Source organism: Necator americanus, chromosome V, assembly GCF_031761385.1.
Source record: "Necator americanus strain Aroian chromosome V, whole genome shotgun sequence".
Taxonomy (NCBI): domain Eukaryota; kingdom Metazoa; phylum Nematoda; class Chromadorea; order Rhabditida; family Ancylostomatidae; genus Necator; species Necator americanus.
In genome coordinates this window covers 37,891,774-37,919,530 of record NC_087375.1, presented here as the reverse complement: position 1 = coordinate 37,919,530, position 27,757 = coordinate 37,891,774, and the positions used below count along the sequence as shown (strand labels likewise).

General features: G+C 37.3%; 5 protein-coding genes across 10 annotated transcripts; 2 read left to right on the top strand and 3 right to left on the bottom strand.

The window, feature by feature from the left end:
• Positions 1-369: 369 nt before the first annotated feature.
• Positions 370-5,076, bottom strand: RB195_016403 (uncharacterized protein; the record flags this gene model as incomplete). Of its 2 annotated transcripts, XM_064207554.1 has the most annotated exons (9): positions 370-435; positions 1,543-1,633; positions 1,692-1,858; positions 2,286-2,387; positions 3,658-3,750; positions 3,822-3,931; positions 3,984-4,044; positions 4,137-4,255; positions 5,025-5,076. In XM_064207554.1, the coding sequence occupies 9 exons, from the start codon at positions 5,074-5,076 to the stop codon at positions 370-372; spliced, it is 861 nt and encodes a 286-aa protein (XP_064063434.1). The 2 variants fall into 2 exon arrangements, with proteins under 2 accessions (XP_064063434.1, XP_064063435.1); XM_064207553.1 differs by lacking the exons at positions 4,137-4,255; positions 5,025-5,076 and having other exon boundaries at positions 3,984-4,038.
• Positions 5,077-5,670: 594 nt separating this feature from the next.
• On the bottom strand, positions 5,671-7,965 carry RB195_016402 (uncharacterized protein; the record flags this gene model as incomplete). Of its 2 annotated transcripts, XM_064207552.1 has the most annotated exons (4): positions 5,671-5,790; positions 5,854-5,923; positions 7,375-7,431; positions 7,949-7,965. In XM_064207552.1, the coding sequence occupies 4 exons, from the start codon at positions 7,963-7,965 to the stop codon at positions 5,671-5,673; spliced, it is 264 nt and encodes an 87-aa protein (XP_064063432.1). The 2 variants fall into 2 exon arrangements, with proteins under 2 accessions (XP_064063432.1, XP_064063433.1); XM_064207551.1 differs by lacking the exons at positions 5,854-5,923; positions 7,949-7,965 and adding an exon at positions 7,129-7,242 and having other exon boundaries at positions 7,375-7,458.
• Positions 7,966-9,977: 2,012 nt separating this feature from the next.
• Positions 9,978-12,306, top strand: RB195_016401 (uncharacterized protein; the record flags this gene model as incomplete). Its single annotated transcript, XM_064207550.1, has 6 exons — positions 9,978-10,005; positions 10,739-10,859; positions 10,955-11,027; positions 11,686-11,821; positions 11,884-12,063; positions 12,134-12,306. 6 exons carry the CDS (start codon positions 9,978-9,980, stop codon positions 12,304-12,306), a joined length of 711 nt encoding a protein of 236 aa, XP_064063431.1.
• A 470-nt stretch (positions 12,307-12,776) lies between these two features.
• On the bottom strand, positions 12,777-14,838 carry RB195_016400 (uncharacterized protein; the record flags this gene model as incomplete). 2 transcript variants are annotated; one of them, XM_064207549.1, is made up of 5 exons in its annotated part: positions 12,777-12,854; positions 12,981-13,148; positions 13,207-13,355; positions 13,891-14,021; positions 14,786-14,838. In XM_064207549.1, the coding sequence occupies 5 exons, from the start codon at positions 14,836-14,838 to the stop codon at positions 12,777-12,779; spliced, it is 579 nt and encodes a 192-aa protein (XP_064063430.1). The 2 variants fall into 2 exon arrangements, with proteins under 2 accessions (XP_064063430.1, XP_013306398.2); XM_013450944.2 differs by lacking the exon at positions 14,786-14,838 and having other exon boundaries at positions 13,891-14,041.
• A 4,062-nt stretch (positions 14,839-18,900) lies between these two features.
• Positions 18,901-26,730, top strand: RB195_016399 (uncharacterized protein; the record flags this gene model as incomplete). 3 transcript variants are annotated; one of them, XM_064207548.1, is made up of 9 exons in its annotated part: positions 18,901-18,905; positions 19,230-19,311; positions 22,810-22,932; positions 23,030-23,115; positions 23,263-23,331; positions 24,403-24,489; positions 25,699-25,760; positions 26,012-26,017; positions 26,567-26,730. In XM_064207548.1, 9 exons carry the CDS (start codon positions 18,901-18,903, stop codon positions 26,728-26,730), a joined length of 684 nt encoding a protein of 227 aa, XP_064063428.1. The 3 variants fall into 3 exon arrangements, with proteins under 3 accessions (XP_064063428.1, XP_064063427.1, XP_064063429.1); XM_064207546.1 differs by lacking the exon at positions 18,901-18,905 and adding an exon at positions 24,769-24,871 and having other exon boundaries at positions 19,231-19,311; positions 25,699-25,736; positions 25,951-26,017; positions 26,567-26,605; XM_064207547.1 differs by lacking the exon at positions 26,012-26,017.
• Positions 26,731-27,757: the final 1,027 nt, after the last annotated feature.

Sequence of the window (27,757 nt, the reverse complement as noted above, 5' to 3'; positions counted from 1 at the left end):
TTGGAAAAAAAAGATCTCTTCGCTGCTTTTTAACAGACTGACGACAACTCACATCAGACGATTTTTTTTATCGAACGATTAGGGATCAGAGTGCAATATTTTTGATCTCTCGCAATCAATCATCCATGGATCGGATTGTTTTTCAGTGACAAAGTTCTTGTGTCAGCTTTTTCCTTTTTTTTTCTTGTTTAACAAAACTAGTAAATACGTATTCTCTTAAATATTCTATTAATTATTAAATATTCTCGCCTAACCCTCCTAAATATGTACTTATTAGGATTTTGAATTCTTTATAGATACATATCCATTTTCGAAAACAATTGGATTGCAAATTTATTTCTACATAAAACAACAGTCGACAACATTGTGTCAAATTGATCTGCTCGTGTCTTCTGATTCTTCATATTGCTTTCTGGCCTTTCTTTTTGATTTATTCTGGAAGTATTAAACCATTGACACAGAGAGCTCATATGTAGATACAAGTTTTTATTTTTGCTACGAATTATACGTGAATTCTTGCACATTCGTGCATTCATTTCGCGAAATACTAGACGAAGTAAAATGTTTCTGTTAATATGAGAACTTCTCACCGTGATTTCTATCTTTTTTTTCGTGCAAAATAGAAAAGTTACTTGTTCCTGGTAACCATCTACTAGAAGAATAAAATCTTAGGGATTTACAAACCACCACTACTCCGGAAACCAACGCCAATCATGAATCACTGTCCTTATTTTGAAACGCTCCTAGATAACTCAACTTTATAATTAATTTAAGCGAAGCTCTTTTTTAGGATTGCGATAATTGCGTTTTTTTCGTTGCTGCAATTTTTCTTATTTTCCTATTTTCCTTGACACTCATTCCCTCTTCGCTTTGCTCGAATGTTCGAATCATGGGCGCACTGGAGTTACTCGGTGAAAACATTCTATGTTAATATTGCCCTGGGCAGCAACAGGACCAAAAAGGAGCGCAACTACAGCGGCGTCAATGCGTTGTGCACATCGGACACCCCCTCAGATGTTCTGTGTTCTTGTGCCGTTGAAAAATTTGATTCTATCGCAGTGAATATGTCCAAAGTGATTCCTTTTATTGATATATATTTTATATATTAATATTTGTTCCTTCATAGATATATTTATGTATATTTTGTAAGACAAAGTAGGAGGACAAATTACACAAAAGTTGAATGGATGTTACAAAAATCAGATAGCTCCCAAAATTTTGAAACCGTTTGAAAAATTGTCGCTAGTTTGAGGAAAGTCAATGTTTCCAATTTTTTCTCTTCCTGGATTACCCAAGCGAAATCTCAGTCTCAGTATCTCAGTTTATAGCTTGGTTTGAATAAGAATCGCTCAGATTCATTGGTTTTACCGCACGTAATGGAGCCGGAACCATTCAGTGTAAGAGAAAATTAGGCGATATTAACACTAAGTCAACACTTATTTATATAGAGTATTATTTCTTTGTGGTAGGGCGTTTTTCTTTATCTTTTTATAAAAAATGAAAAATATTTTAAATGTTTGAAGATTTTCAAAAATCTCCCACCGATTTTCCGCTACACAGGAGAAGAAATGACGCAAGAATGAGGAATAATGCGATTGGACTCATCACGACAACCACAAATATGATAAGTTCCCTACAAAAAAGTTAATCTCTGAAAAGAGAGGACCATTTAAGTTACGTGGAAAATTTACTGCGAGATTTTCAAGCCAAGCGCTGATCTTAGATAGTGTGTGTCCTTATATGCTAGGCATCGCATCAATTCTCGTCGTCTTCTTGCATCAAAACTTGGATTCACATGCCATAAACCAGGTATAGTTGGTAGCTGTTCGGGATTTTGACGAGAATTCCTAACCAGTGACTAAAAAAGAAAAATTATCTACTTTGTTTACCATTTAGCTGGAAAATATGATGCAAGCGTGAGAATAAAAATCAGAAAAATGCAAACAACGTTTACAAAGCTGGGCAAACATTAGAAAGGAATTAGGTAATTATCTTTTTCGGCACTCTCCGCTTCGCATGAAAAAATAATGGCACACCTACAGTAGTAAAATCAAACAATCAAACTTTGTCTAATGAAGAACGAGTGATGGGTACTGGTTACGGTAAGCGAAGTACGAAATCGTGCTGTTCCCGGTGAGAAACGATCGAGTGTCGCGAGCAATGCTTATATAACTCTCTCTTTAAACACAGAAATGAGTAAGGTGCACTCAAATATATCAGAAAAAAAGCAAAAAAAAGCTTTGTTGTAAAAATCGTAACTGTCATCAAATGACGATATAACTGACAACAATCGAGTTCATTTCGTTACATCCATCCGTACGGCAAAAGCACGCAACTACAACATGCGAATGCTTCGTATGGTGATAGGCTGTACATTTTCCACTTATCTGCAATCATACATTTCCATTGTGCTTATGGTTGCCTTTAAAATGACCAAAAACCCTTCAAACGATCTTCAGAATTTCACTCTTTTGGCTTGCAAACGCCAGGTAAACTTAGGTTAAAAAGGGGATAATGTCACTGGCTGATCAATCTATTTGGGATGCACCAACGCGTTCCAGTGGAGTTCGTTATCGTTGAGATTTTGGAACGTGCTGGCATATACAATGACTTGCGGGGGCCAGCCGATGATCAAGTCAGTGTTTTTATCCTCCAAGGCAAGTCTGGTACCAATTTATCGACTTCGGAGGAATGAAAGGCTTGCTGAGCACTAGGGCGGATTCGAACCTCTGATCGATCGTGTAGGAAGCGCAACCTCTAACCGCTACACTACACCCGCCCTGACTTAATTCATACTCGATATAATTAACCACTCGGAGCAGAAATACGGTATTCAGTTCGATGAATTAATTATTGAAAGGTCTATGTTGTAGTTATGGAGGAAAGGGTTCAATTCCAAGGATGAACACTGAATAAGCGGGGTGAGGTGAGTGCGGCCCTGTTCCATCTGCTATTTATAGTTTTTATATCATTAGACTATTTCAGATCTATCCAAAAAAGGTACGTCGTTGAGGGTTGCAGAAAAGGAGAGTCCTACAACCGACAGCCAGCGAATGTTGATGGCGTCGAATATATTGTTTTGTGTGTACTTAAGCACACAGCGCAAGCACTTACGAAGCGTGTGTGTAAACGTACACAACGAGCACATAAAGGACAAACAAGAGGACACATGGAGCAAAGGAAGTAAAACTTACCTGACAGGCACGAGAAGATTCATTTGATGCGCAAAATGAGCAAATATTACTCACGACCTGATAGAACATATCATGTCGTAGATGCTTGCGCTGTGTGTGTAGATACATACCACACATACCATACGTGGATACCACACGTGGTATTGTATTGGACGCCATTCACTTACGCGACGTATGGGATTTATACGATCTAGTACCACAAAATATTCGCGAAAAAACAATGATTGCCTCCAAATACTCGCCAGAAGCCAATATTTTCAGCCGGATAACTGCTATGCAATTACGATTCGGGAAAGGGAAGAGGTAATGCGTTTCAAACAGAGAAAAGAGAGATAGAAAATCACTGCTATAGATGAGTTGTACAGTTTTATACTCCTTCCTTTCTAGTTTTGAAATTCAGTTAGGATTTTTTAAATGAATTTAGTACTTATTGAATTTACTAACGAATTGTATTAAAAATTACCTCATCTAGTGTTGATAGAGCACCAAACCTTCCTATTGCCGTCTTATTGCATTCATCTGTAGGATATTCTTCATAATAAACACAATACTTTCTCTGAAATTCGAACCGTAGTTATAATTAGTAATTGTGTAATAGCAGAATTTCAAAAATATAAATCCACTTACCACAGTCTCATCGGATTTCACTACAGCACCTCTACCAAATTTACATATGAGAGCAAGTGCTTGGGGAGCAAATAATATCGCAAGAAATACGGTTAAAAGTTTGTTATGCACTAAAAATCGTTATAGTTCGTTGAACCGCAAGATATTTGATGAGGAACGAACTTTTTAAGCCGTACGTAAGCACGAGAGAATAGGAAATGAAACTACTTTTGCCCATGTTCGACTGTCTTTAGTCTTAAATGCTTACGTATGAACGTTATGATCAGTGATAAGAGCAAATCGATAATTCTGGACCATTCATTCTGCAGGATTCACCTGTCGAAATGGTATAGAATGAAGCACTGTCATGGGAATCTCAATTCGCATGCTGCTTCCGTCGTTGCCATCTGGGTATCCCGTACAGCAAGACAGACCAAGACGATCTCGTCCATGGCCTGCAATATGGCGTAAATGTCAACATTAATATTTCACCGTCCGCTAAATTGATTTCAACCGCATCACTGCAGCGCTGCAAACGTTTCACCCCGACAGCGGGCTCACGCAAAGGTCCCACTGCGCATACTGCAACTATAAACGTGTCAGCGACATAATGGATTGCAGCTCACGAATCTTGCGAGTTTTTGGCTAGACTGTACGATACATGGATTTTTTTCGGCTGCAAAGCATTCGTGTCTCGCCATCTGCGAGCAGATATGTCACAACCAAGGATTTCGATTATCTTATTTGTACAATTAGAGGTCAGTGATGAAATAATGATCAGCGATGGGTAGTCCCGCCTCATATCCCGCCATATTCTCGTGATATGGCTCCAAGTGATTATCTCCTATTTCCCTGGATGCAGCACTTTCTGAAGGAGAAGCAGTTCAAGAATGATGATGCGGTCCGTAACTGTGTGCTCAACTATTTTGAGTCCCGGTTTTTTGAAGATGGGATTCAGTGGATTTCGCGCTCGATGGAAGGAAGTCATCGATGCTTGCGGTGAACATTTCGATGAATAAAGATTTCTCGCTTTGATGATTTTTTTTTTGAATTTACCGTCCAGTCGAGAGTTTGTTTTGCACCACCCTAATATTAGACGTTTGTAGGCCATTCTTGAACAAGTTTTGATCCACCTACTGACTCCATAGGTTTATTTGATCTCATCGATTTTCTTTTAAGGATGGGCAGAGTGCTGTGTCTATATCTTGTTTCAGCTACGTATACCTTTGTTCTTTGCGGCATTGATTGATCCAGAAGAGCTCGAGATTGTTTGCATTGTTCTATTATGTTATTGTTATTTTCCTTAGCATTTGAAACATCCACCCTCATCTTCCTCTATCCATGTCATCACAATTTTGTTAAGAAATTGCAAGATAACAGCACTGAATCATAGCCTTCAGGAAAACGTCAAACACCAGTGAAACCAGATGACACTCTGGAAGTTCCTCGGCTGTCGAACTTTACTTGACATACCGGATATATATATATATTTTTTTTCAGTGACCATCGCAGTAACAATAATAGTCCATGATTTGGTTGATACAAACAATTTATCTGATCTCAGCCTCAGCTGAAAATAACAGAAAATTTCCCTTCTACCTTACATTTGAAGCCATCTAAATTATATTGCAACTTAGCTCTGTCAACATCGATTTTAAAACCCCTTACTCTAAATTTCTGAGTAAATTATTTAGCACATAAATGAATAATGTCGGTGCATTATCGAATATTGAGTTAGAACGATCATGTTTAACAATGTTGTAACTAAAAAACATAGTCATTAGCGTTGTAACTAGTAATAAACAATCACTCTTAGTAATTTTCTTCATTACTAGCATAATCATAACTCGATGCACTGAGTAGTAATCGATCATCTTCCCAAAAATCCCCCAACTCCAAGTCCACATCCGAGACCACCGTACATTCCCATATATCCCATTCCCCAACCACCAAAACCGCAATTCATCATTCCTCCACCGTAAATTCCACCCTAAAAATACATCTATTATTATATTTCGACATTATTTTGTATTGATAACGGTCTAAGTATTACAAGCATCAATTGTGCAGCTGTTTCCGTTGTAAAAGTGCTAATAATTAGGAGAAGTGTTGCGAAAAGAAACCTGAAATAAACTCATTAAATGATGCTTATAAAAAATAATAAATTCTTCAAATTTTTGCTTTTAAGGTCTTTTTTAGACTCCTTGACCCTTTTTAAGGATTTAAATGGAACTCCACCATCGAAGACACATTTCTCGAAAATAATCGATAAATAAGCATATATATCCATAAATCACTTAAGACCATTTCAATCTTTTTGAACGCTAATAGGATGCTAGAATAATTTTTTCGAAGTTTATTGAAGTTACCGGGCTTAATGTGCGAGTTCTGCCTTATTTCGCTCCCAAATGCGTTTAATTCTTACTTTACTATGATCGATAAGAGTATGCATTTGTGTTACTTTTGTACAAATATCCCATGTCGTTATTTTCAACACTGTTTCGCTTCACCGATGGTGTGTTGAGTTCCATGTGGTCCGACAAAGCGCGCTCGTGTCTTGCCGAGGGTCGGGTTATCGGCGCAAAAATCGTGTGATATAACTTCTCATGGCAGATTTTAAATAATCGAGTACAATGAAAAATGCAAAAAGGCCAATCTACACGTAACTTCCTGCAAATGATCCTCCGTTGCAGAACCTATTGGCGGCTACAAACTCGTCCTTTTTTTTTGGTTATGGCGTCCAATGCGCCCTACCACAGCGCTTGGTCGAAAATCATCGATAAGTATAATCGGCTAAAACGACATGATGGTCGGTACAGTTGCGTAAGCGGGTGTTCTCGAAGCGGCACAGGAGGATAGCGGTTGGGATCGAGGTGGGACCATCGTCAACTGCAGCGATGAGTGGAGCTAGCAAGAGTCACCACGATTCTATCCGGTAAGCTTCACCGAACCGCTTTGAGCGCAGCCGCTTACGCAGCTGCACCGAGCTTCAGGTCGTCTCGACCCGACTTTAGAGCGCGCGTGCTTTGTCAGTGTATGTGGAACTCTGGGGGCACCTACACGTGAGAAGCTACATACAATCGGGTCAGAACAACCTGAACCGAGTAAGAACCTAGTATTCCGGCTCGTGAAGTCCTGAAAGCGTTATAAATCCTACGTCAAAATCTCAAAAAATGAACCCCAATGATAAGTGCATCTCTATCGCGCTAGAATTCGTCCTCCGCCCTTAAGCTTGGTATTAGATTGAGCTAGTCACCTTACCACTGGTATTTCGCAGCAATAAAGAGGTCGTCCCTGTTCCTAACGTACGATTTATACTCCCACTTACAGTCATTAGATCGAAAACTGTACTTAGGATTCCGTATTTTGAACTGCTAGAACGTTTATCCGGACAAATCACTTTCGATTCCACCTTCTCAGACTCTGAGAAAGGTGAATTTGCCTAAAAATTAGATAAGAATGAACGATTATAACTATTATAACAACTTAAGAAAACAAATAATAAATTCTATATTTGTCCAGGTGTGAGAGACTATAAGGACCTTCAGATGATTTTAATTACAAAATAACTTACAGGTGAAGAGAACCCATCTTGCTTACGGGAGCGGCAGAGGTGTACAGCTTTTTGGCTCTGGAAATCCTTGAATTTATATACCATAACCCAAGTACGCCCAAGTAGCGTGCTCAAACAGACCTCTCGGCATTAAAAAGTTTGTAATATTTACACAAATTGATGTTAGTAGGTATGTGTAAAGTAGCACAGATGAGTGTTACTTGGAGAATTGAAGGTGGGAATGTTTTTTTTTCTTACATTCTATAGCCAAGCATTTCAAACGATATTGACAAACACGTGTCATGCGGGTTACGTTAGCATTTTCTATTTGTTCCGGCAAAAAAGGAGAAAGTGTCTGATTTGACGAATTCTGAATGCTTCAATCATTCGATTCACGGTTACTGTATATCTCTATGAAATAGGTATTCTTTTTCTTTGAAATAATCTCTTAGATGTATAAAACTTTCTCTCTATGATTAGGAGTTTAAAATCTATTTAAAAAAGTTAAAATAAAATAAAATAATAAAATAATACTTGAAATAAATTTAAAATCTTAGCCAATCTGCGCAAGTTCGCGAAATCTAAGATTACCTACTGAACCTCCAGACCCATCTGCTATTTATGGTGAACTCTTGCATCTACAATAAAGCTTAATGCCTCGGCGAATATTTTTTATTTTATCGCGAAATTATCGATTCGCTTACCTATCTTACAAGACTTTTCGTCACTAAATGTAGAAATATCGGCAGATTAAGGAGAACAGATATTGTTCTGATTTTTCGTTCCATGGTTTTATATAACACTTTTTGTAATCTAAAGTACCCGTTCCTATTTCGATTGGTATTTGATCAACCACAACCCCTCTACATTTCCATAATTTACTCTGGACCATAATTAGATTTACGGTAGAATCATATTTCATCTCGTTCTTGTTCCCTTCAAAAAGGGTAAAAATAAATACATTTTGTAAATGTATTTACATACATTCACAAAATGTATTTGTTTTTATAACGCTATTTATTGTTTATTTGCATCTATTTTTACATATTTTATTTATTTTTGTTTCTTCATTAGCCACCTTTGTGATTAAAAGCAAATATTTTCGTTTCGTTAGCTAAACTCTTTATATGATGCTAACACATTCATCTGTAGATCTATTTGAACACTATTTCATGTAAAGCCGGAATGACATTTGAGAAGTAGTGAACTGCTCGATTTTTTCGAAATCATCCAGTTTTGAGAGCTCATTCAAACGAAATCATGTAACCTGTTGAAGTTTTCCCAGTTTCCTTCAAATTCCTGTATTTACCTATCGGTCTGTTATGCATTTTTATTTTAAGAATGAGAAAAACGCAAAGTATGAAAAGTTCGTTTTTCTTTGATTTGTCCCCATAAACTAGATCTGGCATCGCGACGATACGAGTACAATCGTCGTGCTCTTCTCGGAAATCAGAGGATTTCTAAAAACTGCTAGAGGTTCCGAGCTTAAAAACTGTGTAACATTGCTCCCATGTTCTAGGAATAATTGACATCTGTAAATCTCCGTGTAGGCTGGTACAACTTGTTGAACCATCAAAAAGTATTTCGTTCTCAGCCATCTTTTTCAGGATAACGGCATGCTTGAACATCTCGTTCAAACAAACAAGGATTCTGGTTCAAGTATTTCAAACAGTTGTTCGGGTCTTTTCGTCCTTGCACTTGTTTTTTTTTTTCTTCAAAACACAAAAGTTTCAAGAGCAGTACAATTTAGATGGATGATCATCGAAAAATAAGTGTTAACGCATGAGACTTCTTCTACTCTTCACGAAGTTCGCAGTTGTACTGCGCCAGGACGTATACTCTTTTGCTTTGAGGTATTTATTAATCTGTTTTAATACAATTTTATATTATGAGTTAAACCGGAAGAACTAAAGATTTGAATATAAATTATTAAAAAATAAAAAATTCAATAATAAATTAAATAACAAAGGTTTAAAAGCTTATATTATTTGGAATAGAAAATGTCACCTCATGAGAATGAGATTTTGTTTTGCTTTTTGTTTAATAAAAGGCGATCAATACCAATCTTGGCTACAGCTCAAGGAAATCAATTAAAAACTTCGTTTTGCTATAGTCTAGCAATAAATTTCTTAACAGACTTTTCATACTCTTTTCGTGCGTTTACAATATATTTTTGTTATAGTGCTGCCGATTTGAAATATAAGCTATAAATTTTCCACGGTATGAGGCCAGACCATATTGTCTAGCTCTTGCAGTTGCAGTTAGTTTAAGCAGAGTAGGTCTTAAACGAGTTAATAGTAGCGGTAGAGGCTCCTTTACTTTTTTGGATCCCCTGCTGCTGATTAGCGTCGTTAAACGACTTTTAAAAGAAACTGAAAATAGCTGGAATGAGATTTTTTTTAAGAAATTTGTCTTGAAGAAAATGACAGTAATTGAAAGGTGTGTAGGCGAACTCCGTGACCCTTTGCAGATGATCTCCTGGAGCACAATACGTTTGCATCGAAATGCCTGTTTGTTCCAATACGACCACGCAGCGGTTGACGAGCTCACCTGACTCCATCAAGCTGCCATTAATCACCAAGGCCCGCTCATTGATTGCACCTAAAGTGATTTTCATCCAGCCAATGTTTCCATTGCTTCTTCTATTTGCGGGCAAGTTTTCTAACTGGATTTTCTAAAAATCTTGACTTTGATGCGAAAACTCGAACTTTCCCCTTGGAAACCTCACAGAACTTCCATAGCACCTTCTTCAATCCACGAGATTTGTAGTGATCATGACAAAAAGAAAAAACGGAACACCAGTAAACTAGGCAGCAAAAATGTCAAATATACCAAATGGAATATCAAATATCAATACGAATATCAAATATACCAAAATACCAATATACCAAAAATGCCAAATGGACTTAACTGTCACTGATTAGATAATAGCTAATATCAATTAGAAGAAGCTATGACCAATTATATGAAAATTCCTCAAAAATTTCAAGAATAAATTCAAATAAGTTGTTTGGCGACCGAACCGATTAATGCACAGAAATTTCCAAAGTTTAAGGAGAATCATCCGGAGTTAATATGAGTCTAGGCTATTTCCCAAAAGTTTGAAATGAGCCTAATACACTCGTATCACTCATACGTCTTCCAATAGTCAAGAGAAATGGAAAACTGGGAAAAAAACTTCCATTTGCTCACTGAAACTTCTTGCCTTTGTATAAAGCTTTGTATATAGTTTTTTTTTCTCTGACGCTTTACATGCGATTTTAGTGATTATTTTAGAGATAGAGGAGAAGCATCATGAAATATTTCACTGAAATTACATCTTCCAATTTTTCTTTCTTCTTTAATTTCTTTTGAATTTAATTTCAATTGTTTTATTCATTTTTAGCGCTAATCCTGCCAATATATTCCCATGTAAGAGTTGTTGGGAACTTGGCTATCGTAGCTCGCCCTATTGGACACGTCGGGACAGACGCGGCTCCTGTTCAGTCGAATGTTGGGGAATTTTGGTAAGATCACGGTTTTTTCTCCTGGTTTTGCACAACTTTTCTTTTTCTGCTCTATTTACGGAAAATGTGTAATTTTTATAGTTGTTTAATTAAAGGTGCGGAATTGAAAAGGTAGGCGAGGAAATACCTGTTCAATATGGAGAGTTCACTCGACTTCGAGATGGAAAGGTAACAACATTTGTTTTTATTGCAGTGTTTTGTTTTTTTTTTGTTGGAAAAGTCCCCATTTTGTTTTGAAAAAAAAGCCCCTCAACTTAGAAAAGTAGGTTAATAAGAACGTTTATGCAAGGAAATGAGGCAGTTCTAAGTTTTAGTTGGGTAGGCTTGTTGCAGGATCGAAAGAAACTCCTTTTCAACTTGTTGGTCCTAGCACGTCTTACTTATTACAGGTGCAAAATATGCTGCGCCAACAAATTAAAGCTATTCTATTATGTGAACCTCAGTGGTGACGACATTATCTAAGATAAAGGTACAGAAAAGTACTTTCTAGCACGATGAGAGTCTACATAGTTTGAACTGCCCACCACCTATCACTCAGCACTCATCTAATTAAGAAGATTTTTGAGGTTACATGTCCCAGCGATTGTAGAGTAGGCACAATCCACATGCATTTATGTTGTTTAGTGTTGTCCTTAAGAGAGGCACAAGTTAGAGTGAATACTTGTCATTGTACTCTTTCTTTTTGTTCGCTCTAATTATTTTCTTACCTTAAAATTCCTCCTTCCTTAAAATAAGACCCATCCTTAAAATAAGAAGAAATAAAACTTATTCAGGTTATTTTCAAGGATACCGTGCAAAATATACAATATATATGTTGTTCTTTGAGATTTTCGAAGCTAAAATAAAAGATCACAAAGCAAAGCTGCATTTCGGCAAAGCTCCTGCAACAGTTGCCGGCAAATATTTGTGCGAGGTTCGTGGCGAAGACGGGCAATTACTGAGTGGCAACATGTTTGTTTACTGTGAGCCCTATCACATCTTCCTTCCATGTTTCAAATTCAACTCACAGTTTAATTATCTTAAGCACCTCCCGTTCTACGACTCCCAACCGGCTCGGTGTTCCATGAAGTGCCGGATGCTCGTCCGCCAAAAGTGATCGGTGGATTGCGCACTGCAAAGAGTGGTGGGAGTATTGAACTGCGTTGTCCCGTCTTCGCATATCCACAACCATGGGTCAGATGGGAAAGAGATGGCAAAGCCATAGGTTCGTCTGTTCCCTTCACAAAGCAATCTTCTTTTTTTATCCCGTACAACAAAATTATGACTCGTTTCAGGACCTGATCCTTCTATAACATACGACGGGGACAACCTCATACTTTCTAATGTAGAAGCCAACATGGCCGGAACGTACTCATGCATTGCCGATAACTCATTTCCTATGTTTGTGGATGGACCGTCGATGCCTCATCAACTGATCTTCGAACAAAAATTCACTGTTGATCCTTAGCGATAAAATATCTGCGGATGAGGACTCTTTCTTCCTCTCGAGGACTCTGACCGAATTTGTAGGGATGTTCTTTGACGTTTTTCTGATATCCCCGAAAATCACGTCTTGAAAACTACTTGTCGGCAAAAGAAGCCAACACCTAAAATTTCCGCAAATGCTGGCTTCAACGTTGCTAAAAGAACTGGAGCAGCTGGGCAAGATCTAAGCACAACCCTCCTCTTCATCGAAAGTAAAATTTCTCAATAAAGTGCCAACAAAAATCGATGGTTCGGGTTATTCATTTTATGCATGCACACTGATATTACAATAAAATTACAATATTAATAGTCAGGAGAAAATAAGGTGAAATAAAATTGAGTGTAATTGCTTTACTTTCATACTTTACATGCAATATTATTATTTAATTAGACAATATCTCCGAATTGGGTACAAAAATTTCGAAAATTTTATGTACATAAAAGATATAGGAGTTAATCTGTGAAAATCACGTTGAGCATTATTGTTTCCTCCTGTTGCCCAGATTCACCATTGAACACGAAAATCAAAACCTAAAAATATGAATAAGCCATTGTGATCTACATCAGATAACAAATAATCTTTTAAAAATAAAAATAGAAACAAACTATGTAAACATATTGTGGAGAAAACACGAACAGAATAATATGTGATATTACTTCTAATCTAATTGGACTCCGAACTACATTATGGAAATGTAGTGGGATTGTGGTTGATTCCATGCCAGGAATATTCAACACCTCTTCCCCCACTTCGACGACGTCAGGACGTGAAGACGAAACACGAAACGTCCGCGGTATACTATATGGATTCGATATTGGTAGCTTCTAGAACAAAAAAAAAACATTTAGAGATGGTCGGAAGGTGAGAAATATGTGAGATCACCTTTGTAATAATCGTATCTTCCTTGATTGGAATACGCATGTCGTACGTTTTAGAGATATTAGGTGGTTCAGCTTTAGCGTAAGCTATCCATATGTTCAACAAGCGTTTTGAGGAGACTTCTACTGCGGTCAAAACATGGGTTCGGCGACCTGTGTGTGAAAAAAAACAATTGCGAACATTATTAATTCAGTCACACTTACATTAAATAATCATTGATGAAACAGTTCGGCTACATATCACCCACAATCCTCTAAATGTGCCCAGTATTTTATAAAGTCAACTTTTTCTAGACTTTTTTAAAAACGAAATCTATTTTTTTGCGTATGTTGTATTGTCATAACTAAAAAGACCGACTCTCGGGGATTGCTAGCATTATGCTCTCTAAATGTTTTAAGCAAATAGTTTACATCAGTGCCAAATGTTTTTTGAATGGCCCTACTTTTTTCTCCTCCACATAAATTGTATTATAAGATTATATAGAATGGTTCTTTTTTTTTACGAAATATATGGACTAAATATTCATTCACCCACTCTATTCTGTAAAAATAACTAACAAACTCGGATTTAGATAAAATTATTGGTTACAAAAAAACAACACTAATGAAAGTCATTTTAACAATATGGATCACAATGTTCCACATGTGTCTGGAAAGAAAATAAAAATCTTAGGAAACCAGGAAATACCTGAATAGTCCGGCTCATACTGTAGTGTCACTTGGTGGATTTCGTTAGTAGCCAGGAAAGGTTGTTGTGGTACAGCATGGACGCATGGCGATGAGGAATATATTTGCACCAGCTCATTCGAGGTTTGCGATCTAGAAATAAGTACACGCATTCATATCTGATAAATTTCATATCTAGCGAACAATCTCTCTTTAATCTCTATCTAACAAGCTGATTGTAAAGCAGTACAAGAAAGAAATGAAAAAAGCTAGCTAAGCTATCAAAACTTCTACTGTTCTGGTTGTGTATAGATGGCGGACAATGTTGTGTTTAGATTTTTGCAAAGAATCTTCAGGAGACAGAACCCGATAAGCTGTTTTCGCTCACCGTCTTCGTCGTCTTTGACGTTAAAAAGTAGCCTTTTACCAATATATCACATCACTGTCACATAATTACCCAAATTTGGATCTACTTTTTAAGGTGTTTCTGTCGTTCCCCGGCTACATCTAGTTATAGGCTGCCAGGTTCCAGGATTTCTCACCAGGAAGTGGCCAAGCTAGAGCTAATTGCTTCTTGCTAAGAGTTACGAAAGGTTGGCAATCACTGACGATTCGTACGCAACAACTTTCGTTGCCTGTGGATGTCTTTAGAGGGAGCGTTGAAGCAATTGATTGAATCTCTTGATCCTTAAGCACAGAATAAAAACCGGCGATCAACTTGAACTGCTTCTTCGCATACCCCCGACCACAAAAACAAATATAGGAATATGCTGACTCATGGAAATCCTGATCAAGATCTGTATTCTTTATTGTTTCCAAGATTATCTTTATTGTCTGTGGATCGCTTTTCATTCACTTCACTGCATAAGGTTCACATTGAATTTTTGACCAAATGTGAGTGAAAATCATTAGCTTACAAGGATAAAGATGAATAGAAGAACAGTTGTTCATAAGCGGTTTCCTTACTCATCTGAAGTGTAGTACAAACGAAGCTGAATTCAAAAAACGTGCTACTAATGACTAGATACTAGAACGCAAAATTACTGAACACAAAGAGACAAAAAAGTCTGATATTGGATAGGAATGCGGCAGAATTCCTCTTCAGCAAGCACTTGTGATTGCCGAACAAAAACCACCCGTTAGAACTTCTTATGCAGCATACACAGATGTTGATTTGTCAGTGCAGCTGCACGCTTCATCCTTATGTTCTCCCAATCGTGTTTAACGCTTGTTACAAACGAATACTTTCTCGCAGTTTCCTCCTCGTCTATTTCTTCGCCCTTTACTATACCATATCTCATATCGCCAACTCTCCGTAAACTCTCAACACCTGGATAAACAATCGGTAAACGAGAGGTGTGAATTAGCCACTAATCTATACCCAGAATCGGAAAGAAAATTAGCCCCTCAACTTAGAAGGGGCCTGCCTAAATCTACGATTTCGGAAATAGATTTGTTTCGGTATTACTAGAAAGAGATAAGTGCCAATGAAAGAGTGAAGAAAGGACAAGGATCTCTTTCCAGACACGGCTTATTTTGCGCGATATATGCGAAAATCCACCGGTAAATGAACATGACATAACCAACGAAATTTTAACGAAAAAAACTCCAAGTGGGTGATTAGTCAAGCTAATTTATGTCGAATTCATGCATATTTCATTCACCTCATCTATACGCTACAATGAAGTAAATTTCCCACGTGAATTACTCAACATACATATTTGTTTTGTCTTACTCCCACCGAAATTGTCATAGGCTGTTTTCGGCCGTTTATCAAAGCTCTCTTACCTTCTTCAGAGAAAAAAAAACTCTCGCCATAAAGCGTAGCCCAAAGATTGATACGATTATAACATACCTATAGTAGAACGCAACAATCTAAGTGAAAGTGTAACAAAACGAAAATCCTGCAGCCGAAACGATGCGTCAAGAAAAGAAAGTGTGGGTTTGATCGAAAGATCGTAGGATGTATACGGATCCACATACTAAAGAGTCAATTCCAATCTCTTTACCACCAAAATCGTTGGCTTCATTTTTTGATTTTGTTTATTATTACTATTTTTATATTTATTATTTTATATTTATTATTTGCTTTAATTTATTATTTTTTCTTTTGAAAATATGTGTTCACTTTACGTTGATTACATACCGTTAAACATAATATTAAATATAATTAAATACATTACATATACATTGCACCTGACGAATTTACGGCAACGGCTGCTAGCCGTTGACTGTATCTTCGCCATTTTCACTTACAAAATCCCCCCTTTCCGAATTTTTCTTTAGGAGAATAACTACAATGGAAACATAAACCATTATCCTCTATTCCTTTTCCTAACTGTCTCATCCAAAGTGATTTGTTTAGTTGTAAAAATTCATTACGGTTGTATTCCATTACTGGACCCTGTTCCAACCGTTTAACAGATGGATGTTTCCAAGGCCGAAACAATTTTAAAAATAAATATATAACTATATCTACATCGGCAGATAAGTTTTACTTAGGCATATTCAAGCCACACCCATATATGCCGGTGTAACCAGTTGCATTTTCTGCTTTCTCATGAATTTAATAATGATAAGGAATTAAATTACTTATTAAAATGTAATATCTGCTGCATTACAAGATGCATATTCTCTTACGAGCACAAAACTTGAAAGAACTGTATGCACGCATCCGATTTCAATCGTTGTGCGAGCATTCATAGCATGTAGTGTGGCGATGGAATATTACATCTTGATCGCCTTTGTTATGCAACTCTTCACGCTCACGGGTGTTTTCTCGCCGTAAGTATACAAATAGAAAACATAGGCAGCTGTTTGCATCTAAGGAATGAACAATCCCCCTCTTGTCAGCTGTTAATTGCGTTGATGATGAGCGAGAAGCGGTGCCGAAAATAAGTAGAGAGACCAGCCTCGTCAAGCAGAAAAAGCAGAACCTAGGAAAGCAAAGAGATTTATTAAGAAGTCCTGAATATGACCATATATTAATTGGCTACGCTCGCTCAAAGAGAAGTTTTCGGGAAAGGCATGGAAACCACCTTTTTGACTGGCAAATACATAAAAATATCCTCTTAATCCTCGCACGAATGCAAATACCAATTGGAATCGTCTTTTATACATGTGTTGTTGTTTATTCAAAGCGCAAAAATCCATTCAGAAGAATTACATGTGGTTCAACCCAAAATTTCTATGTTCATTTTTTTGTCAGAAGAACTGTAAGCAAGCATCACAACTTATTTTCGATTCATGCCTTTTCTAGGGTGTCCAAAAGTTGAAAACTTCACAAATCAGTGCATAAGAGCATTACTTCTTCACAGTTATTTTATCACTGTTACATGCTTATTTACTCAAATCTTAGGAGAAAAAAACTTTTTTCGTTAAATCACACAGTTGGCCACGCATTCTTGTCTCTTCTCAATGTAATAAAAATTTAGTTACAAAAATTCACCGATGCAGAATGTGCTTTCTTATGAATTTATTATGGATCTCGAAAAGAATGTTCGGATACCTTACGGAACAACTGTTCCAAGACATGCACAGAATAAAGTTGTGTTCTTTGAGAAAACCTACGTCAAAACCAATAGGGAAAAAAACAGAAATGAAGAATTTCTCAATTTCCAAAGAAATTGAGAAATTTCTAAAAATTTCTAGAGACGACCCATGTAAAGTGTAAAATTCTTGTTTAAAGAGTTCGATAGTTGAAAAAAAAAAACAACCAAATAGCTCGGGGGTTACAGCTCTTTTCAACTAATAACATGTCATTCAAAATTATTTATTAATTTTATTTCAGATCTTCTCGTTCCCCTTTCGTGCTTCCTTAAACGTCAACGTAAAGCTCAACTTCTTGGAGAAATCTACAGCTGGATTGATTTTAGTTTTCGTAGATGTAAGCGATAAAACGAAAATAAGTGATTAAAACTAGTGTAATCTGATCAGTGACCATTGCATGGAAGTTAAAATTGAAAATATCTCTTATTATAAAAAAAAAACGCTGCAGCACCAGCACACGGAGGTGCGATAATATTTCATTTCAAGATAGCATTAAAACAATTCTCGAGAAAAACATCGTAGATGGCGCTGTGTTGTGTGCATAAACAAATAGTTTTTAGTCTGAGCTCACAAGCAGAAAAATCACGTAGAAAAAACGATCCCGAAACAGGTTGAAGATCTCATTTCAGCTGCTTTTGCAGCGATAGCGGTGGTTGTTATAGCGTCTCACTCTTATTCTGAGACCGACATCTTTCTTTTTTACTCTTTTTTCATCATTTTTTTTAACATTTTGTACAGTAGTAACTGGTGAATATACAAACGAATAAAGTTATTATGGTCACTGAGCCACAAATCAAGTATCCTATTTTAAAGAAAAAGGTCTCCAAGTCTTTCAAAGAAAGAGTTGTTCAAAAATCACACAAATATACCCTTAGAACGGGATTTTACCACCAAGCTCAGAACAGAATTTTTGGACTCCGCCCTAATTTAAGCAGTAAGGAATTCCCCCATTCTTCACATCAATTATTAGAAGCGTAGTGAGTGTCGTGAGTCATGAATCAAGCATTCAATTTTCAAGAAAAAGGTCTCTGAGACCCATTCCATCACAAATTACAAAATGTGGGTGGAGAATCGAAGAACTCAATCAATCCTCAGTAAATCCAAAGACAGATGTCTCATCGTTGGCTGCAAAACATAGGAATTGATTACTGCGTCGACGAGAATGTATGCTCTGCACTCGTCGCTCACGAAAAACCGCAACTTCGAGGAAGTACTCGCACTGTTGGGATAAAGTTTATCCTAACTTTGAATGTTATTGCTCTAGTGATCACTAAACAAATTACAACTTCCTTCACCACTCTTCACTGATACTGATCGTTTAACTTTCGCTGACGTCATTCTCAGATCGAGTTCTCACACGGAGCTGCTTTATTTTTGATATCACGTAAGTCAGCTGCTCCCGTGCCGTGCCATCACTCGCCCGCCTACACGTTGTCTTCACAGTCGCCAGCAATCCTGACGGACGCAAGTCGACGAGTATCGGATGAGGTAATTTGTCGCTAATGAAATCCACAAACCGCTATAATTCTTGTAAATGATTCACGAAGGTTCCCTGTGTAGATGTTTGCCAACTTCGGAGGTCAATTTATCCTCAAATCCAATAAAAATGTGCCCCCAACTTAGCAAGCCCGCTGGTACCATCTGAACAACTGTCTGTTAAGAAGTTCGTGCGTTAGTGACTCCCACATTCAGTCCCTTTCTGGAACAATCCATAATTTTTCTAGCTGAGCTAATCTTCATTCATTTCAACGATGCTGTCATCATATGAATTCGTTAGCATTTCATAATGTCATCTTAAGCTGCTGTATTCAGCATGACGGATTACGCATTGGTGCGCGCAAGAAGCGCAATTTTCCCTCGTTCGTCTTCTTTGGACAGAAGTCCTAGTCTTCTGGTGGGTTCTCAAGTTTATTTTCCACAATATCTTGCTTGCTAGAATTAACGTTCGTACTATTTTCCAGTTATAACTTTAATCTCTGGTACCATGAATGCACACTTCACAAACTTTCTTCTTGTCTCAGAAGCAAAAATGCATGCAGTAATTTCCATTTTTGCTTAATTCTGCAGAGTATAAGGTTGCATCCTTGCATATATTGGTATCGTGGCAATAGTTGACAGTGGGTACGTAGGAATGGAGAACAAAGCCTTTCAGGGGCAGTTAAGTTGGGAATAAATTCCTTAAGAATTGCGACTTAATAAAACTCTAGCGTTCAATGAATGTTATCCACCGTAGGACATGCTTCCATGTGAGCTATGTTAATGCGTACCAAATCGATAAGAACTTGAAGTATGAGGAACTTATTATTGACGGATTAATTCCTTACACCTAACTATTGTCATATACTTTGTTGGTTTCTAGGTATAATTGTTTTTCATAACTATGAACAAATGCTCTTTTTTCCTGGAAAAAAGCATAGAAAGACCTAAACCCATTCAGTAGAAAAATCTACCTAAACTCGTTAATGCATTGCTGATGGATAACTAGCCAGGAAATGCACAAATGAATTAATTGACCAGATTCACATTCACTCGTTCACACAACATTCAGTGCAGTGGGAGAACAGCCATGAACCACAATTTGACTTCTTCATCTCCAAAATGTCTCAGTGTAACACCTATTCCCCAAGAGCCATGCACTAACATTCGAGCGACTGCTCAAATAATTAGAAAAATCGAGGAAACTCGATAATCCAGCATCATTCATCATGTTATATCCTACCACGGTAAGAAGTTTAGGGACGAAAAGTTGATAAATTAGCTTCACTTGCATTTTCATCTTCTTTTTCCAATGTTCAGAAAAATCACAAATATTCCTTCATCGCACTATTCGCAACAGTTAAATTTTCCAAGATTCTGTCCAGAAAAAAATTACTGTTTCGCTGCACAAACATGAAAACAAGAGTGGGCACCCTTAAGTTATAACTCCAAGTCATTCCCAAAATAAAACAGTGTCTGAACTGTTTCTTCCACTTAGAACTAACTAGAAAGACGCTAGACTTCTAATTTGACCTCACAGTGGAGCCGTAAGCGAATTTGAAGGGAACATTCCCTTCACTTGTGCCACGCTGAGACAATTGCTTCTTTCTTTTCTTTTTTTTGGTGCAGCTGATAGAATCAGCTTTTCTCAAATGTTTTTGACTATTGTGACACAATATAAAGGAGTGGTGGGACATCGCAAATATATGTGTTTCTTTTTAGTTGACATAAATTGCAAGAGTTTAATTTTCACTAACAGAATCTGTCCTACACAATTGATGTCATAACATTAGTTACTACTATTATTTGCAAACTTGATTCGAAAACTTAGGTTAAAAACTCAGTGAGAAAAAAGTTGAGTTTGACAGAAGCGGTTGCCGATTCGGCAAAGATTACAGCACTCTCCTTCGAAAAAATGCTTCATTCTTCATCTTCATACTTTTTCTGTTGTAATACTTTCTCTTTACGATGGCAAGCGTGCAAATAGGAAAAAGAAGAATTTGAAAAAAAGTAAGACAAAATTGAAGAAAATCGAAAATAGAAAAGGCAAGTGAAATTACACCATCATAAATCTTCCTATCTGCTATGATCATTCACAAAAAAAATACTTAAGCAGTTTATCAGTTTTAGTTTTCTGTTATTTTGCATCCGATTTGCAGTTTCAGTTTCTGTCTTTTGGAAACAAACAATATGTTTTTGTTGATCGGCAGGCAGATCTACGCAGTAAAGCGAATGTGATGCAATCAAGCAAGCTGAACCGCCAATGTTCACTGAAAAAATAATGTTGAAGCTGAGAATTTCGTTTTTTTTTCAACAGGATAAAAATTTCCGACAATGAGTGAGTTTCTGGTATTTGTTTTTTTAAACTAAACTTAGGTACTTTAACTCATGTGGACTACACATCATGCGGACTACCCATCATACAACCACACCATCATACCGTCATCTCTACATCCGTTTCTTTGCCTCACGAGTAAACAATCTACTGAAAATTGCACCAACTTCACGTGTTCCTTTTCTTTTCGTTGGGCGGATTTTCTGCTCCTCTCAAAAACACACACTCTATCGTAAAATGATGTTACAATGCATGTGTTTTGTTCATAGACACACATAGCGCCCACGCCTTCTCAAGAGGCTGAGGGAAAGGATTTCTCGGAATTACCTACTTGTTATCGTGCACGAGCACGAGTTTCATGGAGAGCATTTTTACCAATAAGACGAGATAGGCGTACCATTAAACCATCAAGAAAGTGATGGATTCCAGGAACAAAGAAAAAAACGAACACCTCAGTTTATGAGTCTGTTTAGGAGCAAAAAATGAGCTATTCCCGAAGACAACTTTAGCTATTTTCATCCGCTATAACCTATCATGGAACACTGATGCGGAAATTTTTTCTCCTTCACTTAACCAATGGACTAGTAGCAAGAGTACACGCGTATCAGTTCATTTAGTAGCGCATCACCAACAATTAGGGAAATATCGTCTAATGATGTGCGATAATAGAAAGAGTTTGACCTTACACTGATCCGTCCACCTCATTCATTTTCTTCTTCGATCACAAAAACTGAAGAAAAACGAGAAATATTTGAGAACTATAGCAATGAAAGACCTACAAAGGTACTAAGAATAGGTGAATACATGGGAAAGAGCTGCTTTATGACTGAAATCAATCATCTGTGGCAACTCCATCAAACTGTAATGAGGCAACATCCCCAGATAGGACCAAAATTGTCAGCTTTTAGCACTAAATACTCACGTAAAAGCATCACCCCACGAATCTGGGATATTGAGGGTTTCAGGTGGGTTATGCCTACACGAGGTCGTAGATTATGGAGAGGGGCTTCGGCTACGAGCGTTCCGGGGCGCTATTTTCAACGAGTTCGATTGGAGTGAGTCAGCCTTGTGCACGCGCCGCATCTTCCGTGCCATTTTTACGGCAATTAGGAAGAAAGGGACGGAAGCACCCTCCTCCCAATAATCTACGACCCCCTATAGGCATAACCCACCTCAAACTCGCACCGCCCCAGATTCGTGGGGTGACGCCTTTAATCCCGAAATCTTGAATCTGCTCCAGTGCGGGCATACGCCAATGAGAAACGACACATTCCTTGAGTTTGTAAGCAGCAAAGCATTACGAGGGTGATTGTTTCAGAGAATTTCAGCTCTGCGTTACGTTTCTCCTCTTCTCATGTGAGAGCTGTAAAAAAAAACTCGCTGCTGTCGACAAAGTGCGGACTTTAAGACCCTTCACTGATCACTTTTTAAAGTGAAAAAAGGATGAGGAAACATGTGGAGGCTGTCGGTCGTCGTATGAGAACCAATTACATGATATGGCTATAAAGAGCCTCTTCCAAGAGGGTTCCTGAATAAACGATCGCGTATTGATTGCTACCATAGACAAATCGACATTTTTAGGTGACACGCAGTCGCTCGCTCAGCGATCTTGCTGGGTACTACCGTTGGAGTGATAAGTACAGACCACAGTGGCATACTGTGTATCAGTACACACCGTACAGATGGCGCCGCGATTGGGAATTGGTTTGTATTTGCACTTTTTTTTTTGCTCAGCCAAAAATAACGTTCTAATATCTGGAAAAATGCACATTCTCAACCCCTTTTAAACAAACGTTTACAGTACGACGACTACTGGTACGACCGTTACTACTACTTCTCGCCACTGTACAGTTCTACGTACTCTCCTTATAAACGATACTATTACAGGTAACCATCGCCTGATAATTCAATAAGAACCACATCCCTTTAAAAAACTAGCAAACGCTCTCACATCCTTTCTTTCTATTACATATTACTACTTCATTCTACTATGCATAATACATAGAAATGAATCTATCTAACACAATCTTACAGCGACTATCTACCTAACCCATATTACTGGAGTCCGTACTCCAGTTATTGGACTCGCTACAAGGGTTACTGGTAAGTTGAGTTGAGTGCTGTTGTGTAACAGTAGCACACTAGCGGATCTCACCTGATCTACAAAGGATTATTCGGGAAATGGTGGTCAAGGTCCTTATCCAAATCTCAGAAATTCGTAACATAAATGTTAACAAAATGAAAATAATCAGAATTTTCTCGCACTTAAATAAAAAATTTTCTAATTCTGTTCCGATATAAAGCAGGATTCTCTGTGCTCTCACCGCATTTACAGGCCTCGCGAGTATTAGCCAGTATAAATACGTAAGCGCAGATACGGCAGTTGTTACAAAGCAGTGAAGAACTAAAAACTACCCCTCATACTTATAATTTTACCTATAGATGGCCAAATATTTTTTAAATACACTTTATTAGTGAATTTACCTACGCTCCCTTAAGGAAAACTTCCCCGTCTGTATCTAAAAAAAGAAGAAAATATACAGGACAGCGCCAGAAATTGATAGATACAAGCGCAGCCCGAACTCTTCCTAAATTCAAAAAGAACAAGACAATAGCAAAAAAGCGAATACAGGTCGAAATTCAGGGAGCAACACTGCAGCCGAAGAAAACTGTAGACAGAACGAGTTATGGAGCTATAAATTTGGTTCAGGGACCTGTCATTACTTTCCGGATTATCTAGTAGTTGCTGCTAGGACATTGCACTTTCCATAGAAGTGTAGCAGTAATATAATCTCGCGCAATATTTACAGTTCTTCACGCTTGTACTATGCCAGAAATGTATCAATCATCTCGCAAATATCAATATGCCGTAGACACCAACAACAAAATTTGCGACACTTCTAGCACATTTTTGAGCCGGACCCCACCAAAAAGACATTCGTGCCTCGAATATCCAAATATTCAAATGACAAATGTAATTATAATATTCAAGCATTTAAATCATATATCAACTGCAGCACCGCTATGGAACGTTCATTGTCCTAACGACTAGAAAATTTCACAGTATGCTCGCTTTTTTAAAACTGAATACAATAGTGTTTCTTTCCTCCTTACGCTTTTTTATAACTGCACACAAACGTTCCTGTTATCAAGCTTAATCTTCAAAGAATTAAGGTACGACTACGACTACCCATACTATTACCGCCGTTACTGGAACTCCGCCTACTACAGATATCTCAACAACACCTACTATCCGTACAGGTACCGGTCGACGATACGCCACGCGTACGTGTAATTTTGTGTATTTGCGCAAAAATCGCTCTGGAAGTTTGCGTTACACAATTTTTAAAAGATATTTCACACTAAACAGTTACCGTTGGCGAATCGTTCCACATCTTTTTGTGTGAATGTGTTGTTATCGGTCTGTGAATATCATCCATAGAATAGAACTGTTGAAAGTACCTCCATTAGATATACATAGGTAAAAAATGCATGGATTTTTTCGTAGATTTGTAGTACAATGTTCTGTATAGTGTTTAGCACTACACATGTGAAACTTCACAAGCATAATATCAGTGAAATCCATCCAGCAAAATTGAAAACGAAAAAAATAGAAGGGAAGAAAAGACTGAATACCTATGACGTAAATGTCATTTGACTCAACCAGACCTTTCGAAAAAAATGCGATAGACTGGAAGTGAACACTGATTCTTCCGTTCGAAATCCCTTTGTGCTGGTAGAATACTCGCATAAAATTTTCAATATTTCTTCAATAATCGAACATATCGCGTAGAGGTTTACTCGCACATAGATAGATACTTATGTCACGAGTAAAGATATAAAAGACCACGACGGGTTGCCTTTCATATCTAATCCGTACACTTCAAGAAAACCTTGGGATTACTGGGCTTACAATGTGATGTTACCGAATAACTCTATCCCAAAAATTAAACGACATAGTGCGAGAGTGGGACGCGCAAAAAAATCACCTGATAGAAGGACCCACCCAGAAATAAGAGAAATCGACATTACACACCAAAAAACAAAACAATGCTCTAAAATGCGTAAATTTTCCTGCAAAGTTTCTGAAATCCTTAGATTCAAATATTACAAATACCTCATAAGAAAAGCGCGACTAGGTTACAAAAAACACCAAATTAAGAAAATTAAAAAAATAAAGACTTTTTAATACGTAAAAAGTAATGCTAGAAAGTGGAACTAAGAAAACAATTATGCACCATTTCGAAGTGATTTGCCAAAAAAATTCTACAAATAATTCCACGACCTTTCTCTTATGGGGATCAGTACTGAACACGATTTCTACGGACCCGTACTGCAATCTAAGCTTCATGTTTGAGAACTAGGATGAATTTAGAAAATGTGTCCTGTGCGGCTTTTTTGTGTGTCATCATACAACTTATATGTTCACAATGAATAAGTTAATTGCAATGCAAACACACAAAATTTCAGGTCCTACCTACTGGATTCTCTCTCGACTTCCCTTGGTCGTGGGTTGAGCATGTATAAGGCAGGTATCGTAGGCTTAGTAGATTATTTCAAAAATAACCATTAAAACATTGATAGAGAAACTATTTTTTGACAAACAGCATAAATTTTGAAATAATCGCACTAATGCTTTTATGTGCCTGCCTTAGCGTTTTCATCTAACACAGTTGGCTTTTCAAAATAAGTGCTTAGAAGTGATTTTTTCTATTTATTTAGGTCGATATTTATGGTACTACTAATCCGTTTTCCCCGCTTTACCTGTACACTAGATATTGAGAAAAAGGTCTGTCACACGGATTCAAAACCAACACGGGTAATATAACGTAGGAAATACCTGCAGGCACAGCTAGGACGTAGCTTAGTGATAATATTCAAAAAAAATTCCTAGACCGAGTTGAGAGCGAATGTGAAAAAGTACAAAAAAAACCAAATTTTCTGCATTTCGAGAAGACCAGTAATATCCACTAGATCGAAGAAAATCAAACACACAGAATAGCGAAAAATCCGAAATCGACCTAATACCTTATTGAGAAGCATTAGGCAACGATTGAGCTGTATATTTTAAAGAAAATAGATTCAAATTACACTTCCGAAAGCACAGAAACAAAGAGGAAAAACTATTTTGGGAATAAGAACTATAAGGATATACGATTTCGATCACGATAAACCAGTTTGAATTTGTTTTGCAGATGCAATGGATACATATTTAAATGTAAAATTGGAAAGCAAAAGAAATATTCTGACAATGACGGAAAAAAAAGGCGGAAATAATAAAATCAAGTTCAAAAATCGAATGCCTTCGAATTTCCTTTCTTTTGCATTTTATTTTCAGGCCTTATACCGTACCGTACGCTTGACACATATTGGCTGACACCATCTTACTGGGATAGACGTTTCAGCGATTGGCGTGATGCTTACAGCACTACAAAAGACTTGTACCTACCGTCAACGTTCGACAGAAAGACACGATCATATTTTGCTAGCTGGACTACGTAACTTCTGCTAGTCTTTGATTGTCCGATTTTATGCATGAGTTTTAAATAATCGATCGATGTTAACGATTATGACATTGTATCAAATCCATAATCAAAGAGTAATGTCGAAACAACTGAAGTATTGAGCACTTCAATCAAATGCCATAATCGTTGAACTCGTCCATAGCGATGACGCTTCGCTTTTACATGTGTAAATGTTTTTTTTTATTCCCGAATTTATACTGCTACACTACTGCGTCAAGTAATGCTGCCATTTTAAACATATGCACAGGCGAAATGAAAATATTACCGCCGCCAACAACGAATAGTTCGTGGAATTTATGGAAGAGTAAATATTTGCTATGAAGTAGCTTTTCGAGTTAATTGCTGCACAAAGATAAAGTGTGCACACCATCTTTGTAGGTAGAAAAAAGAAGAAGTTACAGACACTTATTCTCTTTCTCACTGAAGGTTCTTTTTTGTAATTTTTAATCGCATGATTCCCTCTTGAAATGTCCAATATTGAGAAAATTTCACGTCATTTAATTTCGGTCAATAAGAAACGTTTTTTCTTTTTTTGCCCCTTAGTCTTTTATTATCGTCCTTAGTACTGTGAAGGGACCCTAGAAACTGTTCCAAAAATTTTTTCTCCGCAAAAGCATATCGCATATATGCACCAATAGAAGAAGCTCCATTGAAAAATTTGCTTCCTAGAATCTAGAAATGCAAAACAAAAAATATGTTAATCTAAACGTATATGAATGTATGTAAGTAGGAAGTTTGCATGACCCGTATGCGTGAACCGTAAAGAAAGAGTAACATGAATTTTTCACATGAAAAGATGGAAGGAAAAAACATGTTGGCTACGTGTTGATGATTATATTTTCAACATTCCAGCTTCCAGACACCTTCCAGCTTGCTAAACACATGTGAAGAAAATTTCTTCGTGTTGGTTCCACGGTGAAAAATACAAGAAGTTTTTTTTTTATTGCGGATTGAATAGTATCCACGATCGTACTAAAACTACGCCAGATTAAAGACTAATTTTC